This window comes from Patella vulgata, chromosome 9 (genome assembly GCF_932274485.2).
Source record: "Patella vulgata chromosome 9, xgPatVulg1.2, whole genome shotgun sequence".
NCBI classification, from domain to species: domain Eukaryota; kingdom Metazoa; phylum Mollusca; class Gastropoda; family Patellidae; genus Patella; species Patella vulgata.
Genome location: NC_065887.2, coordinates 29,652,421 through 29,668,969, shown reverse-complemented (window position 1 = coordinate 29,668,969; position 16,549 = coordinate 29,652,421). Strand labels below are relative to the sequence as shown.

Here is a 16,549-nt window from a genome sequence, read left to right as displayed (position 1 = left end):
TTCCTCTGGACCAGGAAACAGCATGACGTCATTGCCACCATCTTGTAATCAAACAAGCAAGTCAAGTTCCATGCTGATTGTAATTGAATAGGTGGAGCCTTAGACTTTTTTCAGAGAGCATTTTCCCCAAGAACAATAAGAACAGCAACAAGTTAGTGGTGCTTGGGGTCCAGTTCCTAGATCAAAAATATAACAAATCTTAGTCCCAAAGTGACCTGATCAGTGTCAAATGGGTGTAAACTGCCTCGAACATTCACATTATTTTTTTTTGCATTTATAGATATTTTAATTACACCTTTTCTCTCTTTCAGCCATGTGTTTTGTATCAGATGGAAATGATATGACTTACCGATATAACTTAAAAGATGTAACTAAAATGTTAAAAACAAAACACCAGGATAATTATTATGTGAGTAGATATCGTTCTTTATTTTGCATAATTTCAATATATTTAGTTTCTAACCATGAAGAGATTCGCTGCAGATGGAATAAACTGGGATTAAAAATTTTTAATCAGTGTTTATTTAATTAATGGAAAAATAATAAGCCAAAATGGAATATTTTTAAAAATATGTTAATAAAGAACTGATTATGTTAAAAGTTCAGGCGTTATTACTTTTTATTAAAAGCACAATGTTCCAGACTAAAAGGAAAATGTAGATTTATATCTGCACATGTTTTGACATAGTCTTATCGAAAAGCATATTGGGCTAGAAATTATTAAAATCATTTAATCCTAGCATAAATTTTGCCATCTAATGTTTCATGATATCTTTTTCTGTCTTAGAATGTCAGTCTGATTCTGAATAATTACATGGTTTTCATTGAGGCTTTGAAAGGCTTTAAATTAAAAATTGTATTATTATATTTCAGATTATAAATGTATCTGATAAAAGACCAGATCTGACAAAATTAAATCCACATGTAAGTATTTCATAATATGACAAACAGAACATAATTACTGGTACACTGTTAATAGGTGTTTAAATAAATTAATATCTCCCTATGATGTATCTTTAACAGCGAGGTACTAGACTATGGGACTGAATTATTAAAACTGGTTAGTAACTCATATTGATCAAATGGGAAAGAAAGGCCCATTTGGTGAAAGTTTGAATCTTGAATAAATCACAAATGGAAAAATTGCACAGATTGTAATAGACAATACAACACTAACTGCACAAACAAAAATTTCACTTTTTTTTTTTTTTTTTTTTTCAGGTAAAAGAATATGGTTGGCCCGAACATCTGGCACCTCCCCTTGAACGTCTTTGTAGTATATGTAAATCCATGGACTCCTGGTTAAGTTCTGATCCACAACATGTTGTTATTATTCACTGTAAAGGCGGCAAGGGTAGAATAGCAAATGTCATCGCAGCATATATGCATTATAGTAGTATTTGTGCAAGGTATGTATTGATGATGATGTTTCATAAAAACTTAACATAAGGCATTATTTGGTTAGCTATTAAAAAGTGATGCTTACTTTTGATATGAGCCTGGTACCGTCATTGATTTCCAACCAAAGAAATACTTATTTGCAATCCAATACAAGAGTGTTTTGTCAGATATGTTGCCTTACATACACATTAAAACATACTTTTAAAAATATTGCATTCATTGGAGATATGGCAGGATAAAGGGGGATGACTGCAAATATTAGCATCAGACAATAATCTGGGATCAGATCACCAAATATTCTCCTTTTGACATAAATGCTATTCTTGTCCCTGGCACTGCTCTAAAAGTAAAAAAAGATAATGATATAAAAGGGGACTAGATAACATGAACTACACTTATGGGTTCTGAAATAAGGGGAAGTAACTAGCAACCTGCCTCTTTCTTGCAAAATTAGTCCTGATGTTTCATTGTAGGATTTCTATTAAAGAACAAGTTATAAGTAATGAATCCAATCAATTTTTAGATTTTAATTTGTTAAATAAACACTGTTGTTATGTTTTATTATTATAGTGCTGATGGTGCGTTAGATAGATTTGCTATGAAAAGATTTTATGATGATAAATTAGGAGGTCTACCACAACCATCTCAACGAAGGTAAGAAATTTAAAAAATAACGTAATAATCAATTAAAACATTAAATTAGAAATTTAATGAATTAGTTATTCCATAATACATTAGTAGGGACAATATGGTTCTGAGAATGCTACAGTATACAATCATTAGTACTAATGTTATATGCATGATCTTCGATAATCGAATCCATGCACATATTGGCATGCATGTAAAAAAAACTCTTGATAGTTGGAATTCAATGGCTGTCTAGACAAATTTCCCTCATAGTATATGCCTATCTTCATTACTCTGGTTGGTGCAGATCAGTAGGACATGAAAACCCCATTTCATTCATTCTGGAAGAATCATAACTGTAAATGCACACATTGATGCTATGAAGAAAGAAGTTTCCGGTCAACTATCGGCCAGTGATTATTGATGATCATGAAAAAAATGTGACTAGGATTAGATTATATCACATCTATGATTAATGAATTTGTTTTGCTTTCTCAAAATTATTTTTAGAAATTTAAAAAAATCACAAATTATATAACCTGTATTAATGCTTTATTATTTCAGATATGTAAATTATTTTGCTGGCTTATTATCGGGTGCAATCAAAATCAACAGTAATCCCCTATTCATGCATCATATTGTTATTCATGGTGTTCCCAACTTTGACACGAGAGGTGGATGTCGGCCATTTATAAAAGTATACCAAGGGATGCAACCTATCTTTACATCTGGAATATAGTAAGTATAAAACTCACAATTAAGCCTTGAAATAACTGCTATCATCTAGAACTACTTACGGTATTCCAATACAAATACTTGTCGACATTTCTAAATATATATATATATAGCTTGTATAACGTATATTTAAACACATTACCCCATTCAAAATATAATCGTAACCGATAGAAAAGTTGCATCAAAATAAATTTTTCTTTCAACATTATTTATTTGGAAATTTTGTTTATGCCATCTCTCATAATTTCTTGCATCTCGTGAAAGTTCTACTTTAGTGTACAGTTAAATTAACCAATCATACATAGGCACCATCTATTTTTAGTAACAGTCATCATAATATATTACCATGTGCGATCACAAACAGTGTGTGTATTGTCTAGTATTTATCTGATATATTGAAATAAAAACTGATTACTTCATGACATATGCAGCGTTTTGGGGAATGGATTTTCGAGTATAAACATTAACGAATGACTCAAATATACGTCTTGTTTTTGGGAATGGAAATTATTATTTTTGACAAAAACTTGGTCGAACAATCATGTGGACAAAAGGCAATTCGGCCTGTCAATGTTCCGGCCGCTTATTTCAGGGCATGCTCCCAATATATCATTGTTACATAAGTAATTCAAATTTCTTAAAACCCCAATGCATCAGGCAGAATTGTGAAAAATAAGGACTTAGATACTAGATAGTAATCTGAACAATTAAAAATAAAACAAACATATGTTAGATTCTGCCTTGCGCTAGATGTTTGTGGATAGAAATGAATTATTCTTTATGGAATCAAGTCTTATAAAAAAAAAAATTGATATGTTGTTGCATTAAAGAGATTGTTGTATAGGGCAAAAAATGATGTTATGATGATTAAATAAAAAATTCTTGGAGAAAGCATTTTACACTTGATAGATATGGATGAAAACTCCCATAGTATTTTGTGTGGCATGCTTGGAATGGTGTTGAGAGGAGTTATTGTCTATAGAAATATGACAAATATGATTATCAGATCTGAGCTTGGTAATGTTTTACTCACAAAGTGTTATCAATGCCATAATTCAAATGTATTTAAAAGTTCACATGAAGCGATTACCACCTTGTTTCTTCTGTACATTATGTTTATATCTAATACACTGGGTTGTCATAGTAACAGAACACTTCACCCTCTAAATTGCATATTATTACATGTTTTTTAAAAAAAAAAGAGTAAATAACACACTTTACCAGATTTTTCAAGGACACTGTGTTGCCTTTTTGGAATAGATTCAGAAAATTCATGTAATTACAGTACCACTTGTGAATTTGGTTTTAAATTGCGTCAGTTTTATAATAATTACGTCTTTGTGGTTTGCCATCTTATGAGCTTGGCTAACAATTTAAGATTATTATTTCGTTTCGTAAAAATAACTTGAAGTCATGACAGATGTATTCTCTCTAAATAGACATAAAAATAGTGGTTTTTTTCTCGTCAATTTATTAAAGACTGTATATAATTAAGGTTAAGGTTTTCAATTTGGGAGGTAAAATACACCAGATATGTTTTCGCAAAAATAATCAATCTTTCCTAGATACACCTGTGTTGGCTGTCAGAAATAAACAATAATGTAAACAACTGTCTGAAAGACGTGAAATTCTAAAATTTTTACTATAAAAAAAACAATTTAAAGGAAAACATATTAGCTAATCTTTAATAAATTGCCAATTATATATGTATATATCAGATGTTCTTCCTGAATGATGACATGAATTAGGAAATATTCTATTCAACATACTGGTAAATAACTTCTCCACCTTGTTATTATGTATTATATTTTATTTTATCATATTTGTTCCTTTTCACATTTACAATTACTACCCTGTACTTCTATATTTTCTATTAAGAAAGCCCTTTCTTCAATAAATTTGTAAAGCCCCTTTAAAAAGCCCAAGCTACATTTGTAGGTCTATATATATTATTATCTTATTACCTACATGCTCCCGTTTATTATCTATAAACAAGTGGAGGAGCAGAAATCTAATTTTAGACAGGATGACAGATTTCAGAAGCTAGCTGTATCATATTACAGCTTGTTACATGCGTATTAGTTGTAGGCTTTCTTCTTGATATAAACAAATCTGTACAGATGTCAAAAACAATGTATTTATACTAAGTATTAGATCAGAATAAATGCTCCCCAAAGAAGCCCATTTAATTGCCATTTGGGTTAAATCTTTTAATTGCCATATTTCTTTTTTTTCTTCCCCATGATACCTGTAAATAATATTAGACACATTCTGGTTGCCATGGTAATTGAGTCAGCCTTGTGCCATAAGGTGCGTCCTCCACCCACCTACTGATAAGACCCCATCAAAAGAGATTGATAAAATACAGCATTGAAATAAACATACATGATTAAAGATTACACACATAAATCAAAGTTTTTATACCTTAAAGTGCAGAGTGTATTTTCTATAAGCTTTTAATTCTTTTCATTCAGTGCAGAAAGTTTGCAAATATATCCGTTCTGTTTACTGAAGATGGAATTTTTCTTGCCAAAACAATTATGTGATACTTAAACAAAATGAAATACCATTTATGATTATGACAATAATAAATTAAATTGGGTAATTGCAATAATTCTGAACAAATTATAAGTTGACTGATTAAGTAATTGCAATAATTCTGAACAAAATTATAAGTTGACCGCCAGGTGGGAAAGATCTTGTTAGAAAAATAAGCAATAATTGTTCTTTACATTTCTTCAGTTAAACATGACAAGAATAACTGTATTCGAATTGAAAAATACGAAAACTTTAGGATGAGCCAGATACATGTAACCGTAGATCAGAAATGAAACAAAATGGAAAATATTCAAAACGTTTTCTTGTATTCCATTGAAAATTCAGATGTGTGAAAATATTTTAAAAAGTTATTTTTCTCCATAAAGAGCTTTACGATTTGAAAATGATATACTGGAATCAGAGATAATTTATCAAATGTTAGTTCATTTGAATTTTCATAATCAATGTACCGGTAATCTATTTCTTAAAAAATATTTCTGTTCTCTTTCAGCAATGTTTCTGATAATATGCAGAAAGTATGTATATCCATTTCTCCTGGTATTCCATTAAGAGGTGATATTTTAATTAAGTGCTATCATAAAAAGATGAGAACGGGACAGAGAGAAGTAATGTGGGGCTGTCAGTTTCATACCTGTGCTATCTCTGATTACAATCTGGTTTTCTCCAAACAAGAATTAGACGATGCATTCAATGGTAAGTTTCGTTTTCATAATCTGTTACATAGTCCAGATTATTATGACATTGATGGACACAAACCATGGTAGTACGGAATTTCATATAATTTAGCACAGAAGACGCTCTTGCTGAAGCGAATTCATATTGGTAGTCCAAAGTCATTGTGGCTTAAGAGCATGTATCCGAACGTCAATTGTCTGACCAAGAGCTTAAAGCAATGTTGGGTTGGGGAATCCTATGCCTACCTGAAGACTATATCTTTGTGGTGAGTATCAACTATTTGAAATAGATGGTTACCATGGGATCCCACTTGATGTTTCTTGGTTAATGTTATCCATGGAACTTTCATAAAATCCCACTCATCTTCAGTAACCTCTCTAAAATTCAAGAAGTTCTACCCATTTACTCCATCTGTGCCCAAATAGTTTTTGTATTTATTCTATGTTTAAGCTTGCCTACGATAAGCTGCAAGAGGCAGCTTTTTTTCAGTTTCAAATAAAAGTTTGTTGACAACCTATTATTTATTTAAATCTTTATTTATCAAGCAACTTTTATTTCTTATGCATTTGCATGCCATGTTATGTATTACATCAGCCCCATTGGACAGTGACCATATACACTCTGGTTTCCAAAAACAATAACTGTTATACAATAAATATTATAGTATAATCATATTGTTGTTATTACTGTTACACATTTGTCAATTTGCCAAATAGCATTGTTATTTCTTCTTTTCCTCTACTGAAACTCCACAACACGTTTTATTAGACATTGTGTCATGATATCTCCATTTAGGTGTCAAACTTGTTTTCATTGTATATCAAGCGGCAGCTTACTGGCGGCCATTATGTTTTTATGATGAATTCTCTTAGTACAAGACAATGTTTTAATTAAAATAAAGAATAGAATAATATTTTTATGTCCAAGTACATGATTAGTCTAGATTTTATGGAGCCATGGATTAATCATTAAGCAAAATAAGCATGCATGTGCTAAGGGCACCAAGGTAAAGGGTGGAAGGGGTGGTACAACGGTTTTTTCCAGTGCCTGATTTACCAGCTAAAACAGTGGCCATTAAAAGGGGACTACAGTTAATTACTAAACATAAACCAATGGTTAATGACCTGGGAAAATGTTATAGTTCTTTCACATAATTTATCTGTGATTGAAACCATTAGGTTAAAATTGTTGATATGATACCTTAAAAGATGTCTATCACATGTCAGCTCCCAGAATTATCCAAGGTCAACTCATAGTTGTGGTAGTCAAGATATTGCTCTTGCCCTCTATAATATGTCAGATAGGTTAGCCAATAGGGTCTGTTTGTTGAGTCCTCATCCTAGCATATTAATGTTTAAAAACGATGTTAATTTTTGTTTATAGACTGGCAAGGCATTTGCAAGTTTTGTTTTATTGAATTTGTCATTTAATGATGCAGACTTGCTATGTTGTTTGTTATGGCCTCTTGTAAACATTTAGATTATTAAAGATAATGAATACTTCATTTCTAAGCAACCATGCTGTCTTTAATCTATTTTGTTATTAATATACATATACTTCACAACCTATGACCTTAAGGTATATGGTTTATATCAAAGATAATAATGATGAATATGTTTTAGAAATGTAAACACATATTGTAGAATAACTTGTAGTGGCCTATTGAATTATTATATGTACTATTATAAGTTGTACCAAAAGGAGATATTTAGCAGACAGGTAGGACCAGGTTCTAACTTGGATCATATTTCTACCTGGCATAGCTCCAACAAGTTGATGAGTACATCCTTTCTCAATTTATTCCGCCATAGATATACATCTTTCTCCAATGGATGCTGGCAAACTTTTTTTCCTTCATCGTTAACCTGAAAATTATTAGGCCAAGAAGGAAAAACAAACAGTATTACAGTTTCCTGCATCGTTTGATATCAACAGAGCAAAAACTTTCAGATATTTTATTTTGTTTTAACCAGAAACATTCAAAATCTGCCTGCTTGGATGTTAAGTGAATGATTTTTTTTGGAAGAACTTTGGATAATTGTACACTAAATTAAAGTCACTCTTTCATTAGTTGTGATCACTGAAAACCATCCTGAATGGTTTGGATTTGATTAAAGATACATTATGGGAGATTAGATAAAGAGCTGGCAGTTCTCACTATAATAGTTAAAAACTAGATAATGTAAAAGGAATTTGCTGAAAATTTCAGTCAAATTGATCCATCCGGTACTGAAAATTTAGCGATTGAATTTTAGGTCTAGCCTCGATAATCATTACTAAAGTCGATACGATAAAAAACATAGTCTCGAATATCCACTTTTTGATATAATCAGCAGCATCAGACCGGGTTGTAATCTAGTAAATATTGCAGACTAGCGATGACATCAAGACTTCATTATGCTCTGGATAAGCTAATTAATGTCTAATTAAAACATAACATTTCAGGTCTAAAGAAAGACCTGCAATTGGCAGATTTAGCACTTGGATAATATATGTTTAATTGAAATAAATGTAAACCTTAAGCAATCCAAACTTTATAGATGAAAGTCTAAACACTAGCAAATAAGCCAGTCAATTCCCATATACCCTAATTTAAAATAGTTACCTAGACTGAGTATGTTTGTTGCTTGTCATGACAAAAGGTGTTTTAATAGAATGTCCATTTGATGTTAGAGAATGTTAGTTTATGCAATGATTAAAAGTGACAGTGTGTAAACTTGACAGATTAGATTTGAGTGTAGGTCAGGATTTCTCAGCTGAAATGGTTGCACGATTCATGAGTTTTACTCAAATGGCTAGTTGTATTTATTGGTGTTAAGGGGATGATGTTTTTGTAATTATTCAAAGTACCTGATATAATCTGCTAAAACATGATGTAGCTATCAGTCATTGAGTTTCACTCAACCTTAAAATCATCTTTACTCACATTTACATAATCACAAAACTCAGTTTTCAGAGACAGTTAACTTTGTAAAAACACTTTTTCCCCTTTATAACAAGTGTTGATTGAAAAGATTATAATTAGCATAACTATAGATGTTTGGAGGTATCATTCTTTAAAAGTTGGCTACCAAACCAAGATTGTAAAACACAGCATTTAAAGTTTTATAAGTCGTCACAGCCATGGATATATATAATGCAGGTAAAACTTTACTACATAATTATGGTGCATAATTTCACAATCTCATTCAAGTAGACAATACAGCAAGTAAGTCACCTGTATTTTGATCCATTTACGGTAGTTGGTAAAAGGCTACTTATTGTCAGTTTTGACTTTTTCATTTCAAATTTCCCATGCCTTGTTAAGCTCTCAATCTGTGAATGCATGTTAATTAGTTTTAATTATAGGAGTTTTTAAAGTAATAAATTTGGTGCACTATTAGTTCATAATTTATTTAACATAAAGAACAAGAAATTAAATAAAATTAGTACATAGAATTTTCATCCATTTGTTCCTGTAGCTGTTACATTACATGACCTTATACCCCACACAAATAGTTTTAAAATAAGTTTTCAAATTTTTAATTAAACCTTCCTTTGATCTGAAAATTTTATGGAATGCCCAAGTGCAATTAGGTTGAATCCAGCAGGGCCATTTTATTGCTTTGATAAGAAAATATTGAATGTATTTACATTAACAATGAATATATTTTCTGAAAATGAATAATAAGGTTTTTTTTATAATTCTGTGATATGTAAATAAAAAGGATTCATTTTTGTATCTACTTCCTTTGACTTTGAAATATGGGTTCATAATCATCACACCCTTAAGATATGGTATAGCATTTAATGTCAGGAATTCGTTAAACCAGAAACAGTTCTTAAACCTTAATTTGGCCTGTAAACACTTGTCAGTAGTAATAAAAGACTATCAGGATGATAGCACCATGTGTAGTATCAGTTAGAATCTTAAGTTAACCTTCATGGTTCCTGGAAGTTCCAGGTATTTACCATTCTATTAACTGATCTTTTTACTTGCTGCTTTTGTATAGACAGTTTATTTTCTTGGTCAAGCTTGATTTAGTGGGTGGATTTTTCACCTCATAAGATTCTATTGTCATTCAGGTATGCATTAAAGTCTAACCAGGGGTCTTGTTTATATTGTGTGAATAATATTTGATTTAATTATTCATGAGCTAGTATTACTTGTTTATACCTTTAGATATGAAGTTTGTTATTGTTATATGACATTGTTATTGTGATATGACATTTGGTAAACCATTTCTTATGAGTCTTTGCCATGGTAAAACTGGACTGCCTTGGCTCATTATCCATTGTTTTATGACCTTTGCTGTGATAAATTAAAGCTAGAGTGGCTTATGAATCCTTGCTTTTAAAAGTTGGATTTATAAATAGATATTTATATTATGTGAGTTCAGACATGAAAAATCATCACATCAATATTATATGCAGTTACCAATTTAAAAGACAAATGGTTTCCAGTATACAATTAGTTGTTTTAGCAATGATCTTTTGTCAGTTTATTAATTATAACAGTTAATAAAATGATTCAAATAGCAATATCTGCCCCAAAAGATACTACTACAGTATTCTAACACAGACAAACAATATGTAAGAATTAGAGGCAAAATCCTTCAGAATGACCTAAAAAGAAACCCAATTCATGAAGTACCAAAATAAACCAAAATGTCAGATATGTACCAACTATAATTTAGAATGCATAATAGCACAAGGGTATTATAGTATAGATTAGTTTATCAAACTAAATATTATCTTTTGAAATGAAATGGGGGTTTAATGTTCTACATTCCTGCGCTACAGCCTACTCTTGAACAAGTATTCAAAGCACAAGGAATTCTCATTAGTTTAAGCTTTTAAAGTGATCTAATTCAATATAAACAACGAGTTCATTGCACGAAAAACCAAACATTTACCGGTAATTGGAAAACAATATCTAGCCATCATTTTCCAGGCACTTTTTTTTTTTAAAAATGTACACTTTCAAAATATATTAATAGAACCAGCAGCCATTTATTAGGGCTGAACTCTTTGGGAGATAAATTTCAAAATAAAGATTTCAAGGTGTTTCATTCAGCTGTGTTTAAATTAATAAGATAAGTTTTAGAACACATGTAAATTTATCAGTTATTGAGTTTTTGTACAGATCTTTCATCAGTGTATCTTAATGATCGTTTATCGTTACTATTGATAAGCTAAGATTGAAATCCCTTGAGCTGTGTGCCATCTGCACCAGATTACAACTTTGGACATACTTTAAAATTTTCTGCACTGAATCTCTCTGTACACATAATTCAAGAATCATCAAAATTTTTTATGAATTTCTGCTATAAGATAGATTTATGTTTTTAACTTTAAATCTTTGATGTTGTTTCTGGTTAACCTTCCAAGGTCAAATGGCAAAGGTCATGTGCTTTGGGTGTTCAAATGCATCTATTCCTTTATAAATTCAGAGATAATTTGGTGTACCATGGAAATGGTCCATCAATATGGTATGTTTTGTATCAGGGGTTTGTAGGTCTGTAAGCAGACACAGATGTACCAAAATACATCAAATCATCAGCCAATAGTTTGACTTTTGGTGACCTGTAATTATGTTGTTAGAATAAGCTATTTATCGTCAACTGGTATAATTACCTTAAGTCAAAGTAAAATCAGCCATTTCTATTGTGAAGTCATAAAATTTGATCGATATTAAACATAATTTCAAAGTAAAATAAATCTGTAGCACCATGGCATGATTGAGAATCATCAATGGTAGACTTTAATGTGTTGTAAAATTACTATGATGTGCATAGCTGAAATTTCAAAATCTGTTTTTCAAAAACTGAATCAAACAATATGGTGACTAGCATTTTTAGCAAAAATACAATATTCCGATATATCTTGGATCATACAGTGGGTGATGAATTTGGCTTTTACTATAACTTCAAATTGTATTGTAGTAAGTGGCTACTGTGTAAATACATTAATTTCAAACATTGTGTTTTGGTTTCTCCAGACAGAAAATTGAAACCATTTGTTGTCATTCTGGAATTTTCCTAAATGCACTACAAGAATGTGCCACATATGTTGCTAAGATCATTTCGAAACTCGAAATGATTCCCTTCTTTTAGTTGAAATTTCACAATTTTCTAGAAAGACCAAAGGTGTGTTTTTTCAATGTTTAATTTGTAACAAAGATATTCTTTGTATTGAATGTTTTGCTTTAACAATTATAGGTTTTACATGATTTGAATTTATTTCTTTGTTAAACGTCTTCTTTGAACTCTGTGAAAAATACAATTGTGATTTAATAAAATTATTTAACACGTTGGTTAAATTCACACTGGTACCTGTAGATCGAACTCATAGCAAGATATAATCCATTTTGATTAACTGTCAACATGTAAAAAAACCCCCCAAAGATTATTATAGATCCAATATTCCAGAAAATAGAGCTTCAGACCACACATTAATAAGCAGTTTTAACAAAAAGCATCATAGTTAAAATGATGGTCAGAAGGATAACACATTTCTCTCCACAAATTTCCTGTATCTGACCTATGTCAATTTCTAACTTTGATCATCTAAATTACTATCTAAAGCACTCTCCAGACTTATTTTTCCAGTTAAATGTCTTATTTGCCTGATTGTGTCATTAAAATCATTTACTTCTGCTCACTTTTCCGTCATGGATCTTTAATCATGTAGACCTTGTTGATCTCTTCTCAAAATTACACACCAGATCAACCCAATTCAACACTAAATACTGACCTAACTCAAAGAGGTTTAACTCGTTTAAGGTAGTGATAGATTTCACATAACTTTAAACTGAAAAAGACTCGTCATTTCTCACTCCTGAGTCTGACTTATTTGATGATTAAGACAACCGTAGTGATAATATTATTGACTCACATTTCAGTTTCTATCTCATAAGTTTTTACCTCCAGATATTTTATCCTAAGTAAATATTTAGAACTATTACAAATATACTTCAGTCAAATGAATTTGCGTATCTGGAAAAGATAGAAATTCCAGGTGGGCCAGGCATACAAGACCGTCTGCACATATTATTAGCAGAACTGAAGTTGTAGTAGTATTATCGCTAGCAGATTTGAAAAGTTTTGTGTTCAAGTCATTTGGTCTGCATTAGTTGGAGAGGTGCCATTTAGACCTAGCTGGCATTGTTAGAATAGTTTTATTATTAGACCAGTGGAAATGAGTGGCTGTGTAGAATCTGCCATCACTACCATTCTATCATCAGACTGACGCTTTGCCATCGGTGGGCGAACAAACCACTTGCAACCCACTAGCTGTGGGATAAGGTGTTCTTCTGTGTGAAGTGTGGAATATAGCAGATTTCTTTTCGTGTGTTTCGTAGTAAGTATATGTCGATCAATGTTTTAAATCGGTAAGTTTGACGTATGAAAATGGTGGATAGTGTTCTGTAATGGTTCATGTTTTTGTGTAAATGGAATTTCTTAATATCTTGAACATTTGAACTGTTGGTGCATGTGGTGTAGAAAAATAACATAGTGTGTTTAAGACGTAATTCTTGGATTAAATTCTTTTAAGACGGGTGAAATGGATTTTATAATGAATTGTTTACAAGTTAAATGGACTTAAAAGATTCAACAGGTCGGAATATTGTAAACTTGCGTGCCGGATGTTTATATTTTTCAGTGCATATGGAAAACACCTAATTCAACAATAGTGAACTGAGATCAAATAAAATGGCAGAAATTCAAAAATACTTAAGCATTTTTCAGATTGAACTAATTTGAAAAATACTTTGAATTGTTCAGAGTTCCACGAGGAAAATTACAAATAACTTTAAAAGTTTGTGACATTTGCAGCTGTTTTGAGCACAAATTAAGAATTTGTTTATTTTGGAATATATTTCTCTTAAGTGCATAAATACTCTTGTTTTGAGGTTTAAGACTTCAAAAATACAGTGAACAATGATGTATTGTATTTTTCCTAAATGAACGAAATGACCTATAAAAGACAGTTTACAAGATTAATTGAAAATCCCATGAATTATTAATACTTTATGAACTTCTTTATCAACTGCATTGTTCAATTTTAATTCCTTTTTACAAATTTAAAACAGAAGTTCATTTCTATCATAAGAGGTTGAAAATTTTAATTCCAATGTACTCCCAAAATGAATGAATCACTTGATTTAGCACATTATGCCTTTGATAATAAGTTTAAAGTTCAGTTCTAAAAATAATGTTAGTTGATTATATTCCAATATTCTTTCCATACTATGAATGTATGAATCGCTGGATGTAGGGCATGATATACTTATCTTTTTTGGAGATAAAGTATAGTGATATATTTATATATATATATGTTTTACGCAGGAGTATGTATTTATATATACATATATAAAGGGGATGAGTCAACAAAGCGGCTGTATGAGTGAATCAGATATTCCATCAGCAGCCATATTGTGCTGTTCATTAAGGAATTCCTGAAACTTGGGGTGTTGTTTTCAAAGATGCGTCTTCTTGGTGTAGTAAAGATGATATAAAGATATGCCTTGTACTATCCCCGAAAGTTTTATGATATAAGTGCTATTTAATTAGGCAAGTCCTATAGTAAGGTCATATACCTGCTGCCATCAATCATGACAATTCTTGTGCCATTTCCTTACATTTAGAACCATTCTGCTTCTATATGGCTAATTTAGAGCAATAAAAAGTTTTGAACTAAGCCTAATTACAATGAATATATTATATCTATGTTATATCTTTATTCAAATTTGTTTGTGATATGCCAATATTAAGGTTTTGGAAAGTCATTCTTACAAGGATCACTGAAATATTCTTAAAATAAACTTTTATCCTAGATCTGTTCATAGCTTTTATAATAAATTTGTAACTGTAAATTCGCCTATCTTATTTAATGAATAATAACTATAAGTAACTCCCAAAATATGTATTAGAATAAAATAATAACATTTATTTATTAAGATTTACACCCCTAAAAATTATCGAGAAACAATCAGGTTGCTAGGTAACACTAATACATGAAATATCATACAAATTGTTATAGATAATTAATGTAGTTAATATATCATAAAGATATCAATTTTATAATATTTGTGTGAGCCACTGATTTAATAATCTCTTTATTTGATTTCCTGCAATTTTCATACAATTTGTTATTTCTGTGACTTTATCATTTAACCATCCGATCGTGCATTAGCCATCAAATGAGTAATTTGCTAGATGCATACGCCTTTGCTTTGAAAACGACACCACCCTATTTAACTTTTGGATTGCTACTAGTTTACAGGCGAGACCTTGAATACAAGGAATGATCTGTCGAACCAGCAGTAAATCACTTTGATAAAAACAAATGTCTAACAGATTAGATTTCGGAACTTTTTTTTGGTAGTAATTTTTTTGCTTCTGTAATTGATGTTACAACAAGACCTTTTGTTTCTGTGTGGTGTTGTGCATGTAGGAGGTGGTGTTCGTGTCGGAGTTGATTCACTTAACACCAGTCTTGCAGTTTGACAAAATAAATATATTATTGTGTTAATATTCCAGCCTGTGCTAGTGGCGATTTTAGAACAAAAGACACATTGACCGATCTAGGCAATAAAATATCAACAATTTAATATATATTAAAGTGCCACTATTCAGCCATAACATCCACCAGTAAAACTATACATTCTTTTTTGTGTGTTTTATGGTGAAAAATTTCTGTGTGTTTCCATGAAATAGGGTTTGGACTTGGGACCTATTTCGAAAAATGTATTTGTAATTTATGCAGCTAAATATCAAAGAAAAATATACTTCACCTTATATTCATAAAAATTAAGATCATAAATTAACAATTAACCATATCAGACAATACTGGATAAAAGAATTGCGTACTTTTGGACAGGGCACTCTAATTCGTATCATTGTCGTACTTGTATATGTATTGAAATTCAGGAATATTAATATATTTGGTGCTGTGAGAGTATTTGGATATTTTCAATGGAATTTTTTCGCATTAAGCCCATTGATATATAGAGCAAGTGATTTACTCTTTGGGATTAATTTTCTAAATTTGTTTCCTATCTACAACCTTGCCAAGGTGTAAATCTAAACCTTTATAGAGATTGTAAGGAAATACCATCTGTTGCTAAGTTTAGCCAACTCTCCCTCTATCACATCTATAGCTATATATAGCACCAAGATGCCAGTTGGCCATGCAGATCATGGGCACTGAAAGTATGGAAGGCCTATGGTGCCATACTCGCCTGATGTTCTAAATTATCAGGCTTTATATACCATGTGTTGATGGCCTAGTTAAAAGCACACACAAACACATGTATATCGCACATCTTTGGCTTTAGAAATCAAGGTTTTAATTATGTCTGTATATGTAGCAATAAGTATTGAAAGGTTATGTGTATTAGGTAGGGTGTGCTTACTTTTTCTAGAACACCTGATACAACTTCGCTTTGTGTTACTCAATGTGCAATATCTGATATAGCTTTCATTTATATAAATAAATGTCTAATCATCTAGATGATAAAAGTTTGTCTTGCCAAAGACCCCCCACATCTCCATCATTCCTGCTTTAT

At 31.0% G+C, this 16,549-nt stretch overlaps 1 protein-coding gene across 1 annotated transcript in view; it reads left to right on the top strand.

The window, feature by feature from the left end:
• LOC126807775 (tensin-1) overlaps positions 1–16,549 on the top strand; it is a 145,847-nt gene that overhangs the window by 99,469 nt on the left and 29,829 nt on the right. Inside the window, exons 8-13 of the mRNA XM_056103425.1 lie at positions 312–409; positions 874–924; positions 1,222–1,409; positions 1,972–2,055; positions 2,593–2,766; positions 5,813–6,015. Coding sequence (XP_055959400.1) covers positions 312–409; positions 874–924; positions 1,222–1,409; positions 1,972–2,055; positions 2,593–2,766; positions 5,813–6,015 — 798 coding nt within the window. The remainder of the gene's footprint in view (positions 1–311; positions 410–873; positions 925–1,221; positions 1,410–1,971; positions 2,056–2,592; positions 2,767–5,812; positions 6,016–16,549) is intronic.